Source organism: Mauremys mutica, chromosome 20 (genome assembly GCF_020497125.1).
Source record: "Mauremys mutica isolate MM-2020 ecotype Southern chromosome 20, ASM2049712v1, whole genome shotgun sequence".
Taxonomy (NCBI): Eukaryota; Metazoa; Chordata; order Testudines; family Geoemydidae; genus Mauremys; species Mauremys mutica.
The window spans coordinates 25947678-25963590 of record NC_059091.1 but is presented as its reverse complement, the minus strand read 5'-3'; the positions used below and the strand labels follow the sequence as shown (position 1 = coordinate 25963590).

General features: G+C 45.9%; 1 protein-coding gene across 3 annotated transcripts in view; it reads left to right on the top strand.

The window, feature by feature from the left end:
- Nucleotides 1–15913, top strand: part of LOC123354114 (GEM interacting protein) — a 56880-nt gene that overhangs the window by 18829 nt on the left and 22138 nt on the right. For all 3 annotated transcript variants that reach the window (XM_044995799.1, XM_044995801.1, XM_044995800.1), the window contains 2 exons: nt 11383–11476; nt 12836–12902. In XM_044995799.1, coding sequence (XP_044851734.1) covers nt 11383–11476; nt 12836–12902 — 161 coding nt within the window. The remainder of the gene's footprint in view (nt 1–11382; nt 11477–12835; nt 12903–15913) is intronic.

Here is a 15913-nt window from a genome sequence, read left to right as displayed (position 1 = left end):
ACAAAAGGTGAATAAAAACAGACTGACGTGGAAGTGCTAGAAAGCAGCAAGACAATATTGGTCAGTAGCCTCAATGCACCCATTGCATAACTGTTGTCAATTTTTTTTGTAGGCTTACAGTAAAGGAGTTTTAAAGAGCGATTTGACGTATAATGAAGTAGCTTTGTAGATGTTTCTGAGGAGCTACTTCAAATTATGAGGGGCAACATGGGAGAAAGCATGAAGATGACTGTTTGAAAGTTTAACAAGTGGCTAATTGAAGCTGGCACCATGGGGCAACTGGAGGTGGGAATTGACATCTTGATAGCGAGAGAGAGACGATCAGAGAAATGTAGGGCTTGAAGGGACCTCAAGAGGTCATCTAGTCCATTCCCCTGTGCTGAAAAAGGACTAAGTATACCTAGACCCATCCTGACAGGTGTTTATCTAACCTGTTCTTTAAAATCACCACATGATAGGGATTCCACAGCCTCTCTAGGACAGCTGTTCAAGTGCTTAATTATCCTTAGGTTAACCTAAATCTTCCTTGCTGTAAAGCCAATTCCTTCTCAGCCTACCCTTGATCCTGGAGATTGATCATTGTTCTCTTAACAACCATATAATGTAAAACTTGTATAGTGTCTCCTCAGTCTTCTTCTGTAGACCAAGCATGCCCAATTCTTTCTACCTTTTCCCATAGGTCATGTTTCCTAAGCCTCTTATAATTTTGTTGTTCTCCTCTGGATTCTCTCCAATTTATTCACATCTTTCTTAAAGTGCGATTCTCAAAACTGGACACAGCACTCCAGCTAAGACCTCACCAGTGCCAAAGAGAAAGGAACAATTACCTTCCATGTCTTACATATAACACTCCTGTTAATACATCCAGAATGACATTTGCCTTTTTTGCAACAGTGGACTGTGATGGCCCATGAAGAGCCTTGAAAGTGAATACAAGTAGCTTATGTTTAAATGGGATGAAGTTCCTTTATCAGAGATCCTTGAGGCATGTAAATAGATTGGTCTGGAAGTTTTTGGAAAGTGTAGGGGATAATTTCCTGGTGCAAGTGCTGGAGGAACCAACTAGAGGCAGAGCTCTTCTTGACCTGCTGCTCAAACAGGGAAGAATTATAGGGGAAGCAAAAGTGGATGGGAACCTGGGAGGCAGTGACCATGAGATGGTCGAGTTCAGGATCCTGACACAAGGAAGAAAGGAGAGCAGCAGAATAGGGACCCTGGACTTCAGAAAAGCAGACTTTGATTCCCTCAGGGAACTGATGGGCAGGATCCCCTGGGAGAATTACATGAGAGGCAAAGGAGTGCAGGATTGCTGGCTGTATTTTAAAGAATCCTTATGGAGGTTGCAGGAACAAACCATCCCGATGTGTAGAAAGAATAGTAAATATGGCAGGCGGCCAGCTTGGCTTAACAGTGAAATCCTTGCTTATCTTAAACATAAAAGAAGCTTACAAGAAGTGGAAGATTGGACAAATGACCAGGGAGGAGTATAAAAATATTGCTCAGGCATGCAGGAGTGAAATCAGGAAGACCAAATCACACTTGGAGTTGCAGCTAGCAAGAGATGGTAAGAGTAACAAGAAGGGTTTCTATAGGTATGTTAGCAACAAGAAAATAAAAGTCAAGGAAAGTGTGGGCCCCTTACTGAATGAGGGAGGCAACCTAGTGACAGAGGATGTGGAAAAAGCTAATGTACTCAATGCTTTTTTTTGCCTCTGTCTTCACGAACAAGGTCAGCTCCCAGACTACTGCACTGGGCAGCACAGTATGGGGAGAAGGCGACCAGCCCTCTGGAGAAAGAAGTGTTTTTGGACTATTTAGAAAAGCTGGATGAGCACAGGTCCATGGGGCTGGATGCGCTGCATCCGAGGGTACTAAAGGAGTTGGCGGATGTGAATGCAGAGCCATGGGCCATTATCTTTGAAAACTCATGGTGATCGGGGAGGTCCCAGATGACTGGAAAAAGGTTAATGTAGTGCCCATCTTTAAAAAAGGGAAGAAGGAGGATCCGGGGAACTACAGGCCAGTCAGCCTCACCTGAGTCCTTGGAAAAATCATGGAGCAGGTCCTCAAGGAATCAATTCTGAAGCACTTTGAGGAGAGGAAAGTGATCAGAAACAGTCAGCATGGATTCACCAAGGGCAAGTCATGCCTGACTAACCTAATTGCCTTCTATGACAAGATAACTGGCTCTGTGGATGAGGGGAAAGCAGTGGATGTGTTATTCCTTGACTTTAGCAAAGTTTTTGATACGGTCTCCCACAGTATTCTTGCCAGCAAGTTAAAGAAGTATGGGTGGGATGAATGGACTATAAGGTGGCCAGGGGTGAGCTGCAGCGGGTTCGCACGGGTTCGCGGGAACCCGTTGTTAAATTTAGCAGCCATTTTAGAACCGCTTGTTAAGGGCTGCTAAATTTAACAAAAGTTCCCGCCCACTCCTCTCCTGCTCCGCCCCCTTCTCCTCCCCCTCCCCTGCTTCCCGCAAATCAGATGTTCGCGGGAAGCCTGAACAAGCAGCATGGAGGCAGCCAGCAGGTAAGCTGGGGCGCAGAGGGGGAGGGGAGGTGCGGCTGGCTCAGCAGCTCCCGGTCCCAGACCGCGGCTCCCTCCAGCCCAGCGCCGGCCCGGGGAGTCGGGCCCCACGGCTGCCGCCGAGCGGCCGGGCCCCCGTGCCGGCCCGGGGAGTCGGGCCGAGCGGCCGGGCCCCGGTGCCGGCCCGGCCCGGGGAGTCGGGCCGAGCGGCCCGGCGAGTTGGGCCCCGGTGCTGGCCCGGCCCAGGGAGTCGGGCCGAGCGGCCCGGTGAGTCGGGCCCCGGTGCCGGCCCGGCCCGGGGAGTCGGGCCCCGTGGCTGGGCCCCGGTGCCGGCCCGGCCGGGGGAGTCGGGCCCCGGGGCTGGGCCCCGGTGCCGGCCCGGCCCGGGGAGTCGGGCCCCGTGGCTGGGCCCCGGTGCCGGCCCGGCCCGGGGAGTCGGGCCCCGTGGCTGGGCCCCGGTGCCGGCCCGGCCCGGGGAGTCGGGCCCCGCGGCGCCGGTCGTGGTCCTGGCAGAGTGGACCCTGTCCCCAGGCAGTGTGGTAAGGGGGCAGGGAGGGGGTGGGTTGTGGGGGGGTGGATAGGGGTCAGGGCAGTCAGAGGGCAGGGAACAGGGGGATTGAATGGGGGCAAGGGTCCTGGGGAGCAGTCAGGAAAGAGCAGGGTTGGATGAGGTGGTGGGGGCACTCAGGGACAGAGAGAAGGGGTAGTTGTATGGGGTAGGGGTTCTGGGGGGCCATTGAGAATGAGAGGAGGGGTTGGGTGGGGCGGCAAGGGGCAGTCAGGGGACAGGGAAGGGGGGGATGGGTCAGGGGTCTCGGAGTGTGTGTGTTAAGGAACATGAGGGGTTGGATGGGGCACGACCCCCCCCCACGGAGGGGGGGGGGAAGGAGGGAACCCGTTGTTAAAATTTTGGAGGGAGGAGGGAACCCGTTGTTAAAAATTTGGCAGCTCATCACTGAAGGTGGCTAGAAAGCTGGCTAGATCGTTAGGCTCAACGGGTAGTGATCAATGGCTCCATGTCTCGTTGGCAGCTGGTATTAAGTGGAGTGCCCCAAAGGTCGATCCTGGGGCTGGTTTTGTTCAATATCTTCATTACTGATCTGGAGGATGGCATGGACTGCACCCTCAGCAAGTTTGCAGATGACACTAAACTTGGTAGATACGCTGGAGGGTAGGGATAGGATACAGAGGGACCTAGACAAATTAGAGGATTGGGCTAAAAGAAAGCTGATGAGGTTCAACAAAGACGAGTGCAGAGTCCTGCATTTAGGACGGAAGAATCCCATGCACTGCTACAGACTAGGGACCGACTAGCTAGGCAGCAGTTCTGCAGAAAAGGACCTAGGGGCTACAGTGGATGAGAAGCTGGATATGTGTCAGTGTGCCCTTGTTGCCAAGAGGGCTAATGGCATTTTGGGCTGTATAATTAGGGGCATTGCCAGCAGATTGAGGGATGTGTACATTCCCCTCTATTCGACATTGGTGAGGCCTCATCTGGAGTACTGTGTCCAGTTTTGGGCCCCACACTACAAGAAGGATATGGAAAAATGGGCGGGGGGAAGAGTCCAGTGGAGGGCAACAAAAATGATTAGGGGGCTAGAACATATGATTTATGAGGAGAGGCTGAGGGAACTGGGATTGTTTAGTCTGCAGAAGAGAAGAATGAGGGGGGATTTGATAGCTGCTTTCAACTACCTGAAAGGGGGTTCCAAAGAGGATGGATCTAGACTGTTCTCAGTGGTACCAGATGACAGAACAAGGAGCAATGGTCTCAAGTTGCAGTGGGGGAGATTTAGGTTGGATAAAAAACTTTCGCTAGGAGGGTGGTGACGCACTGGAATGGGTTACCTAGGGAGGTGGTGGAATCCCCTTCCTTAGAGGTTTTTAAGGTCAGGCTTGACAAAGCCCTGGCTGGGATGATTTAGTTGGGGATTGGTCCTGCTTTGAGCAGGGGGTTGGACCAGATGACCTCCTGAGGTCCCTTCCAACCCTGATATTCTATGATTCTATGTGCTGAAAGGCCGCTTGGAGGCTGACAGCAGGTCAAGACAGATAGGCGTTGCTGTTGGATAAGAAAGGGACTATCTGTATCCCTATTAATGAATGTTTTGAGTACACAACAGGTTGCTTAATGGAGCTGGCATTTGCTAGGACAGGAAAACGTCTTAAATCCAATTTCTTTCTGCTTTAAATTGAAATTTTAATGTTAAATACAGTGAAGGAACCTGAGTGACTGACACTATTTCTATTTTATATTCCCTTGCAATCAATCCTCACTTTCAAAAGCATAATTTATAATTTTGCCCATCGCTATTGTAGATCACACACTGATAAATCACTTCCTCTTGTTTTACAGTATCTTTTATATCTACAACTCTGTAAATAAAGGAGAAAGGAAGGTGACCACTCAAGAAAGAAAACAAGACTGGTTAGGAAGTTAGATTCCTAAAGACAGCTTGTGACTAATTTTTCCAGTTTCAGATGATTTGTTAGATATGTTGTGCCTCACTTTATGAAGTGACTATTTCTCCCAGAATGCCAAAATCAGAAAAGAGGCCTTTTAACTTGTCTGTGACTTCTGGCTGTATTCGCTGATGCTTCTAGTTCTACATGCAGGGCCAGTGAAACAGGCAGAACTGCAGGATCTCAGTGCTTGGATGAGATGGTGTTTGGAGGACGGATTTAGGTTTATTAGGAACTGGGGAATCTTTTGGGAAAGGAGGAGCTATATAGGAAGCATGGGCTCGGCCTAAACCAAAATGGAACCAGATTACAACTTTTTAATTGTACATGCCAGCAAAGGGGTTTTTAAACTAAGGGCTGGAGGAAAGTGGACAGGTATGGAGGAAGCACATGGTTTGGACACATCCCTGGAGGATTTATTAAAGGGAATACTGTATATCCTAGTAAAAAGGAGAGGATAGAAGTTGATAAAGTGCAATAGGAAGTGAGGCAACAATCAAACAAAAATGAGTTCCCATCAATTATGTCACATGAAAGCAGACAATTAAATATTGACAAATTTTATAAGTGCTTATATACAAATGCAAGAAGTCTAAATACTAAGATGGATGAACTGGAGTGCCTGGTATTAAAATGAATATATTGCTACAATTGGCATCACAGAAACTTGGTGGAATGATGATAAACTATAGGACATGGTAATACCATGGTACAAAATATATAGGACTGAGTAGGTCACACTGATGGGGGAGTGGCACTATTTTTGAAAGAAAGCATAGTCAACTATAATAAAAATCTTAATTAAATCTAAACAGTACCAAAGAATCTCTATGGATAGAAATTCCATGTTTGAACAACAAGAGTATGGCAGTAGGAATATACTACCAACCACCTGACCAGCCTGGTGATGGTGAAATGCTAGGAAGAGTAGAGACTACAAAAACATAAAACCCAATAATGGGGGTTTTAACTCTCCCCATATTGACTGGGAACATGTCACCTCAGGATGAGATACAGAGAAAATTTCTAGACACCATTAATAACTGCTTTTTGGAACAGCTAGTTCTGAAACACACACGGGTACAGGCCATTCTTGATTTAGTCGTCGTCCAAGAGGTGACTATAGCTTAAGTGCTTGCTAATAGCATCCATAATGTAATGAAATTTAACATCCTTGTAGAGGGGAAATACCAAAGAAACCCACCACAGTAGCATTTTACTTAAAAGGGGAACTACACAAAAACAAGGAGGCAAATTAAGGTGGAAATTAAAAGGAACAGTCACAAGAATGAAATGGCTGCAAGCTGTATGAAAACTATTTAAAAACACCACAATAGAGTCTCAGACTAACTGTATACTCCCAATTTTAAAAAAAAGGCAAGAGGGCCAAAAAATGCCACCAGGGCTAAACAGAGCAAAGAGATGGTTAGAGACAAAAAGACACTTGAAAAATTAGAAGTCAAATCCTACTGAGGAAAATAAAAAGGAACATAAACATTGGCAAGTCAAATATAATTAGGAAGGCCAAAAAGAATTTGAAGAGCAACTAGTAAAGCTAGTGATTCCTGGCATGGAAATTCCTGGTATATCACTAGTAAAGCTAGTGATATACAAACTAACAGCAACATTTTTGTTAAGTCCATCAGAAGCAGGAAGCCTGTCTAACAGGCAGTGGGGCCACTGGACAATTGAGGTGCTAAAGGAGCACTCAAGGAAGACAAGGCTGTTGCAGAGAAGCTACATGAATTCTTTGCATTGGTCTTCATTGCAGAGGGTGTGAGGGAGATTCATACCTGGGCCATTCTTTTTAGGTGACAAATCTGAGGAACTATCCCAGATTGATGTGTCAGAGGAGGTTTTGGAGCAAATTGATAAATCAAACAGTAATAAATCACCAGGACCAGCTGGCATTCACCCAACAGTTCTGAAGGAACTCATATGAAGTTGCAGAACAACTAACTGTGGTATGTAACCTGTCACTTAAATCAGCCTCTGTACCACATGTACCACATGTCTGGCAGATAGCTAATGTGATACTGATTTAAAAAAAAAAAAAAGACTCCAGAGGTGCTCCTGGCAATTACAGGCCAGTAAGCCTAACTGCTGTACCAGTCAAATTAGTTCAAACTGTAGTAAAGAATAGAATCAGTCACATAGGTGAACACGTTATGTTGGGGAAGAGTCAACACAGCTTTTGCAAAGGGAAATCATGCCTCACCAATCTTAGAATTTTTAGGGTGTCAACAAACATGTAGATGAGGGTGATCCATTGGATATAGTGTACTTGGACTTTGAGAAAGTCTTTGAGGTCTGTCACCCAGGGCTGGCTCCAGTCACCAGCTCAGCAAGTAGGTGCTTGGGGCGGCCAAGGGGAAGGGGTGGCACGTCAGGCTCTTCGGGGGCGGGTACCTCTCGGAGGGAAGGACCTGCCGCTGAATTGCCACTGAAGAAGAAAGCAGCACGGTGGAGCTACCGCCGAATTGCCGCCGATTGTGACCGCGGCTTTTTTTTTTCTGCCGCTTGGGGCGGCAAAAACCCTGGAGCCGGCCCTGCCGTCACCAAAGGCTCTTAAGCAGAGTAGGCAGTCATGGGATAAGAGGGAAGGTCCTCTCATGGATCATTAACAGGTTAGAAGCTAGGAAACAAAGATTAGGAATAAATGGTCAATTTGCACATTGAAAGGTAAATAGTGGGGTCTTCCAAGAATCTGTCCTGGGATCAGTGCTATTCAACATACTCAAATGATGTAGAAAAACAGTGAAGGTGACAAAGTTTGCAGACTACACACAATTACTCAAGATAGTTAAATCTTAAAAGCCTGCAATGAGTTACAAGGGGATCTCATAAAACTGGGTGACTGGGCAATAAAATTGCAGATGAAATTCAATGTTGATAATTGCAAAGTAAGGCATACTAGAAAACAATCCCAGTAGTGCATAAAAATGGAGTCTAAATTAGTTATTACCAGTTGTGGAAAGATCCTGGAATCATCGTGAATAGTTCTCTGAAAACATCTGCTCAATGTGCAGCACACACAAAAAAAAGCTAACAATGTTAGGAAACATTAGAAAATGGATAAATCTGTGGTACACCCACACCTTGAATACTGTATGCAGTTCTGGTCAGGCCATCTCAAAAAAGATATTAGAATTGGAAAGAGTACAGAAAAGGGCAACAAAAATGATTAGGCATATGACAGAGCATCCATATGATGAGAGACTGTTCAGCTTGGAAAAGAGACAGCCGAGGGGCAGATATGATAGGGGTCTATAAAATCATGAATGATGTGGAGAAAGGGTAAATAACACTTCCTTATTCACTTTCACATAACACATGAACCAGGGGTCACCCAATTAAATTAATAGGCAGCAGGTTTAAAGCAAACATAAGGAAGTAGCTCTTCACATAACACACAGTCAACCTGTGGAACTCATTGCCAAGGGATATTGTAAAGGCTAAAAGTATAACTGGATTCAGAAATGAACTAGATAAGTTCATGCAGGATAGGTCTATCAATTAGTCAAGTTGGTCATGGATACAACCCCATGCTCTGGGTGTCCCTAAACCTCTGACTGGTAGAAGCTGGGACTGGATGACAGGGGATGAATCACTTGATAAATTGCCCTGTTCTGTTCTCACGGTCTGAAGCATCTGGCATTGGCCACTGTCAGAAGACAGGATACTGGGCTAGATGGACTGTTCTGACCCAGTATTGCTATTCTTATGCTCTTATGACCAATTGAGTTGTGGGTCTAGTGAGGAGCAGAATTTCTATAAGTCTAGGAAAAAAACCAAAAAAGTCAATGATCGTGAGATAGATGTGCCCCTTCTCTTTGCAGTGGTCTAGTTCACAATTCCCAAGGTGGGACAGATGAAGCTGTGTAAATTAGACTCTTTGGGTTGTCTCTTTCTGGTCATTCTGCAAGAGTAACATGATTCTACCTTGCATTTTAGGTCCGGCTCTCTGTTGGGGCCACTCATTGACATTCGGGCTCACTCCTGGCATTTTATGGGAGGCTCTAGTGTTACTCATGTATCCTTGCCAACATGTAACCCGACTGTACTTGCAGGGCCACAGTAGGTTTGCTATAGGTGATCAGACTTTTCACCTTTGAAGAGTTCCTCTCTCGTGACATGGAAGTCACAGGCTGGGTGTGGGACCACTGAGAGGTAACTGGGCAAGCAGTAGGATACAATTTACAATGGTGTATTAGCATCAATGGTGATTTTAATCAGCTCTAATTTCTCTCATGAGGCTGGCAGGCAAGTTCAAATGACCTCTACACTTCCTCCAGGCCTTCGGTAAAAGCAGACCCACTCCTGGGTTACATTCTCTGTTGGGATGAAATGCTCTGACTTTTGAAGAATGATGTAACCATTAATCTGTTTTTTGCTCAGCAAAAGCAAATAAGTTATAAACGTTCCCATCTTTGTGCTCCATTTCATAGAAGAGGTGCCTGCACTGTGCTGAACTTCGTTGCAGCTTGGAAACTGGCCATGCTCCTTTAACACAGACTGTTCCATGGCCCATCAAACTGATAGGCTTGGGGTGGGCTGCATTGGCCTTTTTCCTTTACTCTTAATGATGCTTCTTTAAAATGAATCGGCCTCTGACACAACATGACAGACACAGAGAGTCACTTTCACCTGACCCAGGAGCTTTATTAGAATATGGAAGCAAGATTATCTCTAAAGCTGCTCTGTCTTTCTCTGCTTCGCTGTAAAGCTTCTGTCCAGAACCTTCACAGCCTCCTCTCTTCCTGCCAGACAATTGTGCTTCAGATTTAAAGAAAGTCTCACAATCTATCTGTGACCTGAAGGCTGAGAGGAAAGGAACAGGGCATGACCCCATCTCCTTTTGTATCAGCAGGAGGAAAAAGGCTGGTTTGCACTGGGGAGTAACAGGAACCCTGGAAGGGCAGAACAGTAGGTGCCTTCCTCCTGCACACTGGAGAGTTCAGATAGGCAGAATTCCCCACTCCCGGGACTTCAGTGTGGCTCTGCAATGGACCTTACTATGGGCTGCGTATGGGTTCCACAGTCCACTCCTCACTGAGGAGCTGCCAGAGCAGCCAACCTTCTTATAAAAACCTGACTTGAAAATCTGCATATTTTTCAGCTGGGACACAGACCAGTTGTAGTCAGATTAACAAGACAAGACACTGACTTTTCCATCAAGCACCATTAACTGACATTTGCAAGCGCTTGCTCACTGACTGCACCTCTCAGCTACAAGTGAAGCAACTCTTGATTTAGGTCAACCACATCCTGTTTCCTGGAATGTCAGGGGGACCAAAAAAAGAAAAGAGCGACGTTCACTTCTGTTTATACCAAATATGCCTAGTTCTCTATTTAAAAAATGCCCTTGCTTTTCTGCAGTGACAGGTCTAGTTTCTGTCAATAGTCCTAACTGAATGTATCTGAGTAGGAAGCAAGATTTGCCTACTGTACATCCTCCATAAAACACATGTGCTCACGACCACCTGTCTGTTTGTGCAATTTTTGGCAGAATATACTCAGGCCTTTGGAAGATCAGTGGCAGGAATTTCTTGTTGTGTTGTGAATGCTTGTCGTGGAATAAAGCAGATATAATATTTCATCAGCTAGAGTATCACCAGAAATAAGCATGTATGGTATTGAGAAATGGTTACTACACACAACACATTGCCACACAGGATAGCATGTGTTGTTCAAGCAATGAACAACTTCCACAACTCAGCCCTGCCCATGCATCTTGATCCCAATCTACACACACACACACACACACACACACACACACACACACACACACACACCCCTCTCTGCCAAGGCACATTACGAGTCATATGCACCACTAACTGATACACAAGACTTGAGGTCCAAAGTAGAGGCCAATTACTAACTTGATCCAAGTGTAGTGCAGACAGGTACTATGTGCAAGCTTCTCACACATGTTGCTCCAATGCACATTAGCACTGACCCACAATGCTCCTGCTATTTCAGTTCAGCGCCTATTCTCAAAAGAGTTCTTGCTAATTTACCTATCTGATCTTGGGCCTGTTCCCTAGCCCATTGGAGCTGGTGGAAAGACTCCTATTTACATTAGTGGACTCTAGATCTGGCTTCTTATTTCCAAGGAGCTCGGTCACCCAAGCAGCCTCGGAAAATGTCCGGTTTTCCCACAATTTTATCTCCTCCCACCTGTGGCCTCCCATTATCACCCTACTGTCAGCCCACCATGGTTTTCTATTTACCTCACCATTCTCATATATTTTAAGCTCGTTCTCTGTATATTGGACCTGATCCAAAGCCCACTGCAATGCACAGGGCTCCCAGTGACGTCAGTGGACATTGGATCAGGCCCTTTGGGATTTCTTAACAAAACTGTTTCTCTTTCCTACTTACTTCCAGGTCTCAACCATCAAGTGAGAGGGTCTGAAAACAAGAAGCGGTTCAGTGAGATTTTCCGAAGTCTGGACGCCTTAGAAATCTCGCTTGGAAATACGTATGTACACAAACAGGGTGGGACTGGTTCCATGGGACCTCAGCCATCCAGATCTGGTTTTTCCCTTTCCTTCTTTTACAGTGTTTACACAGTCACTCTATGTTCTTTGTGACTCATTACCTCCATTGCTTATTCATACCCTTTTCATGTTTAGAAAAATCATCAGAGTCCCCTCCCTGCTTCTTTTTCTCTAGGTTAGAGATTTGCTGCCTATAATTTAGATTTACTTTACTAACTACTATCTTCCAGGCTTCCTAGGCTATCAATCACCTTCCTTTCTTCTGAGGTGTCTTACTAGAGGATGTTTTCAGGGAGCTCTGGATTTACACCAGTGAGAGCAGAATCTGGCCCACTTGTTGTTGTCATTGAATATGTATCTCGTAGTAGCACCTAGAGGCCTACCTGATTCAGGGTCCCATTGTGCTAGGTGCTGTCCAGAGCTAACAACAGTCTCTGCTCTGAAGATCTTGTCTTTCCGCCTTAATCCACACACATTCTGAGCCTGATTGTGGAATCCTCACCTGTGATGGTGACCACTTGAAGTGAATGGGGCTACTTGCGTGAGTCAGTGTAAATTCCACACTTGGCCCTATATTATGTAATCAAACACTGAAGGAAATGTCTGTCTTCTCTCGTGTTTTATGTTTGCCCGCAAAGTGTACTATCTCAAATAAAACTATTTAATTTGTAAAAGAGAGAAATCCATATGAAATAGTGAAGGGAGGCTCATTGGAAAAGCAGATAATGTGGCAGAGAAGGGTTTATTGAGAATCTCTATTGCTTTGTAGCATATTAAATGGTGGGAATTATAACAACAGTAGTTCGGTTAAAATTCAAACAGATAGAAGGTGGAGAGTTCATTCTGCTGGGCATGTTTGTATTGTTGCTCTAGTTAACTCTGGGATAGGCACAGACACCCACTGATGGCTTCAGCTGGGTGTGCAATAGCTATAGTTGCACTATAAACCCTCCTTTATGTATGCTCCATAAGCTTGGTCTCAGTTACATCCATGAAACCCAGTGAAGTAATTGAGGTTAAATGGGTTTAACAGAATAGAATTTGGGCATCTATCTTCCTAATGACTACCTTCAGCTGAGACATGGATCCCCTAACTCTGCTAAAGGCTACAATTATCATTTCTGGTTAGATTCTTAAATAATATAAATTATTTGGACTAAGCCAGGTCAAAAAAACCAGCTGGTTATAGATTGACCTCTCTCCTAGTCATATTCTGCATTTTAGACCCCAGAAGAAATGGGCTCAGCAATAAATTAAGTGCCATGGTTCTAGTCCTGCATTTTGCAGCTTCCAAGATAGCTTTAAGTCTTTATTATTTAATCAGTTTATTTACTTTACAGGACAGTTGACATGTTCATTGATGACACAGACAGCACAGACCTGACCCCAGAAAGTGAGATACTCCCGGTAAGTGAAGAGAGACAACCCTTTTCAATAGAGATATTAAGTAACATTTATTCTAGCAAGGGAAATTAAGTTGTTTTGGTTAGGATTCTTACCGAAGGAGAGAGAGAGAGATGCTAGGTGCACAGATACAGTGATGGTGTTAGAACGGTGGTGAGCAACCTGCGGCCTGTCAGAGTAATCCGCTGGCGAGGTCCAGCTCCAGGCACCAGCTAAAGAAGCAGGTGCTTGGGGCGGCCAATACCAAGGGGCAGCATTCCAGCCACTATTGGGGTGGTACGTCCGGGTCTTTGGCGGCGGGTCCCTCAGTCCCTCTCAGAGCGAAGGACCTGCCGCCAAATTGCCACCAAAGAGTGGAGCGGCGCGATTGCGCTGCTGTGGCTTTGGGGGGGGGCACTTGGGGCGGCAGAAAACCTGGAGCTGGCCCTGCCGCTGGCAGGCCGCGAGACAGTTTGTTTACATTGACCGTCTGCAGGCATGGCCCCCCGCAGCTCCCAGTGGCTGGGAACATTGAACTGCAGTCACTGGGAGCTGCAGATGGTCGATGTAAACAAGCTGTCTCACAGGCCACCAGCAGGTTACCCTGACAGGCTTCAGGTTGCCCAGCACTGTTAGAAGAACCTGTATATAATAGAAAATGAGAAGCATGGCTAATTTTATTTTGGAGACTAAAGAACAGATAATACTTCATGGAATTTTCAGGTGCATGCAGTTTGGATTCACTCTTGCTGATTAAGGAAAAGTAATTTCCTCCATGCCAGGAATCACTGGGTAAAGTTCTAGGACCTGTGCTATGCAAAAGGTCCGACAAGATGGCAGTGCTGTCAACCTAAAGTGTTCAAATATCATGAGTCAGGCAGCAAAAAGTCATGAGATTTGCTTAAAAGCTCAAAAGAATTGCTTTAGTCAATGCAAATTATTGTAAAAAGAACAGGAGTACTTGTGACACCTTAGAGACTATCAAATTTATTTGAGCATAAGCTTTCGTGGGCTACAGCTCACTTCATCGGATGCATAGAATGGAACATACAGTAAGATGATATTTATACATACAGAGAACATGAAAAGGTGGAAGTACCCATACCAACTGTAAGAGGCTAATTAATTAAGAGAAGCTATTATCAGCAGGGGAGAAAAACTTTTGAAGTGATAATCAAGATGGCCCATTTTGGACAGTTGACACAAAGGTGTGAGGATACTTTAACATGGGGAAATAGATTTGAACTGAGACTGGGAATGGCTCGGTCATTACACTAATTGAATCTAAGTTAATGGTATCTGTTTGCATATTAATTCAAGTTCAGCAGCTTCTTGGAGTCTGTTTTTGAAGCTTTTCTGTTGCAAAATTGCCACCTTAACGTCTGTCACTGAGTGATTAGAGAGGTTGAAGTGTTCTACCGGTTTTTGAATGTTATGATTCCTGATGTCAGATTTGTGTCCATTTATTCTTTTGCGTAGAGACTGTCCGGTTTGGCCAATGTACATGGCAGAGGGGCATTGCTGGCACATGATGGCATATATCACATTGGTAGATGTGCAGGTGTACGAGCCCCTGATGGCGTGACTGATGTGATTAGGTCCTATGATGGTATCTCCTGAATAGATATGTGGACAGAGTTGGCAGTGGGCTTTGTTGCAAGAATAGGTTCCTGGGTTAGTGTTTTTGTTGTGTGCTTGCTGGTGAGTATTTGCTTCAGGTTTGGGGGTTGTCTGTATCTATTGGGTTTCCGGGAAACGGGGCGGGCAGAAGCCCGCCCCATGCTAACGGAACCCCCCCTCAGACTAAGGGGAGGATCCACAGGGCCTCAGAAACCCACTAATTGCGGGGGACAACTAATAAAAGAACAGGGACTGGCCTGTCTCCCAAGGTCTGTGAGAGTGAGGAATCGTCCTTCAGGATAGGTTGTAGATCCTCGATGATGCGCTGGAGAGGTTTTAGTTGGGGGCTGAAGGTGATGACTAGTGGCATTCTGTTATTTTCTATGTTAGGCCTGTCTTGTAGTAGGTGACTTCTGGGTACCCTTCTGGTTCTGTCAATCTGTTTTTTCACTTCAGCAGGTGGGTACTGTAGTTTTAAGAATGCTTGATAGAGATCTTGTAGGTGTTTGTCTCTGTCTGAGGGGTTGGAGCAAATGCGGTTGTATCTTAGAGCTTGGCTGTAGACAATGGATCGTGTGGTGTGTCCTGGATGGAAGCTGGAGGCATGTAGGTAAGTATAGCGGTCCGTAGATTTCCGGTATAGGGTGGTGTTTGTGACCATCGCTTATTAGCATAGTAGTGTCTAGGAAATGGACCACTTGTGTGGACTGGTCTAGGCTGAGGTTGATGGTAGGATGGAAATTGTTGAAATCATGGTCCTCAAGGGCTTTTTTTCCATGGGTCCAGATGATGAAGATGTCATCAATGTAGTGCAAATTATTGTCTCAGTGAAATTTAATGACACATAGAAGCTCAGACTAGATGATCTAATGTTCCCTTCTAGCCTTAATTTCTACAAATCTATGAAAAACCATGAGATTTTTTAAAATAGATTTGGGGTTCTTTTTATTTGCCTTCAGGTTTTTGAGCCTTTAGGCTGTACTCATGTTATGTTTTCAGGCTCTTCTCCAGAGCCAACAGGGTTAGAACATATTTGTCCCTGTCACGGATCGTGCACACCTCATCCCCTTTTGGGATGGGGCACGGGTTGTTATAGGCCCATGGGCAAGTCTGCACGACCCCTCTGGGTCTTGGAGTAATGTGGCCTAACAACCAATGTCACTCTATCTGCCCTCACAATCAAGGCTGTGCGGCCTAGCGGCTCAAGTCAGTAGAACAGCCCTCACAATCAGTAGGGCTGGTGAGGCAGGCGACCACTCCAGGGTAGGCGGTGGCCAGGATAGGGGGACCTGGGCCCGCCTTCTCCACTGGGTCCCAACCCAGGGCCCTGTTGGTGGCAGGGTTGCCTGCCACCAGCTCAGCGGGGATCCAGCTGAAGCACGCTAAGCTAGTCTCTGGGTTTCCAACCACCTCCC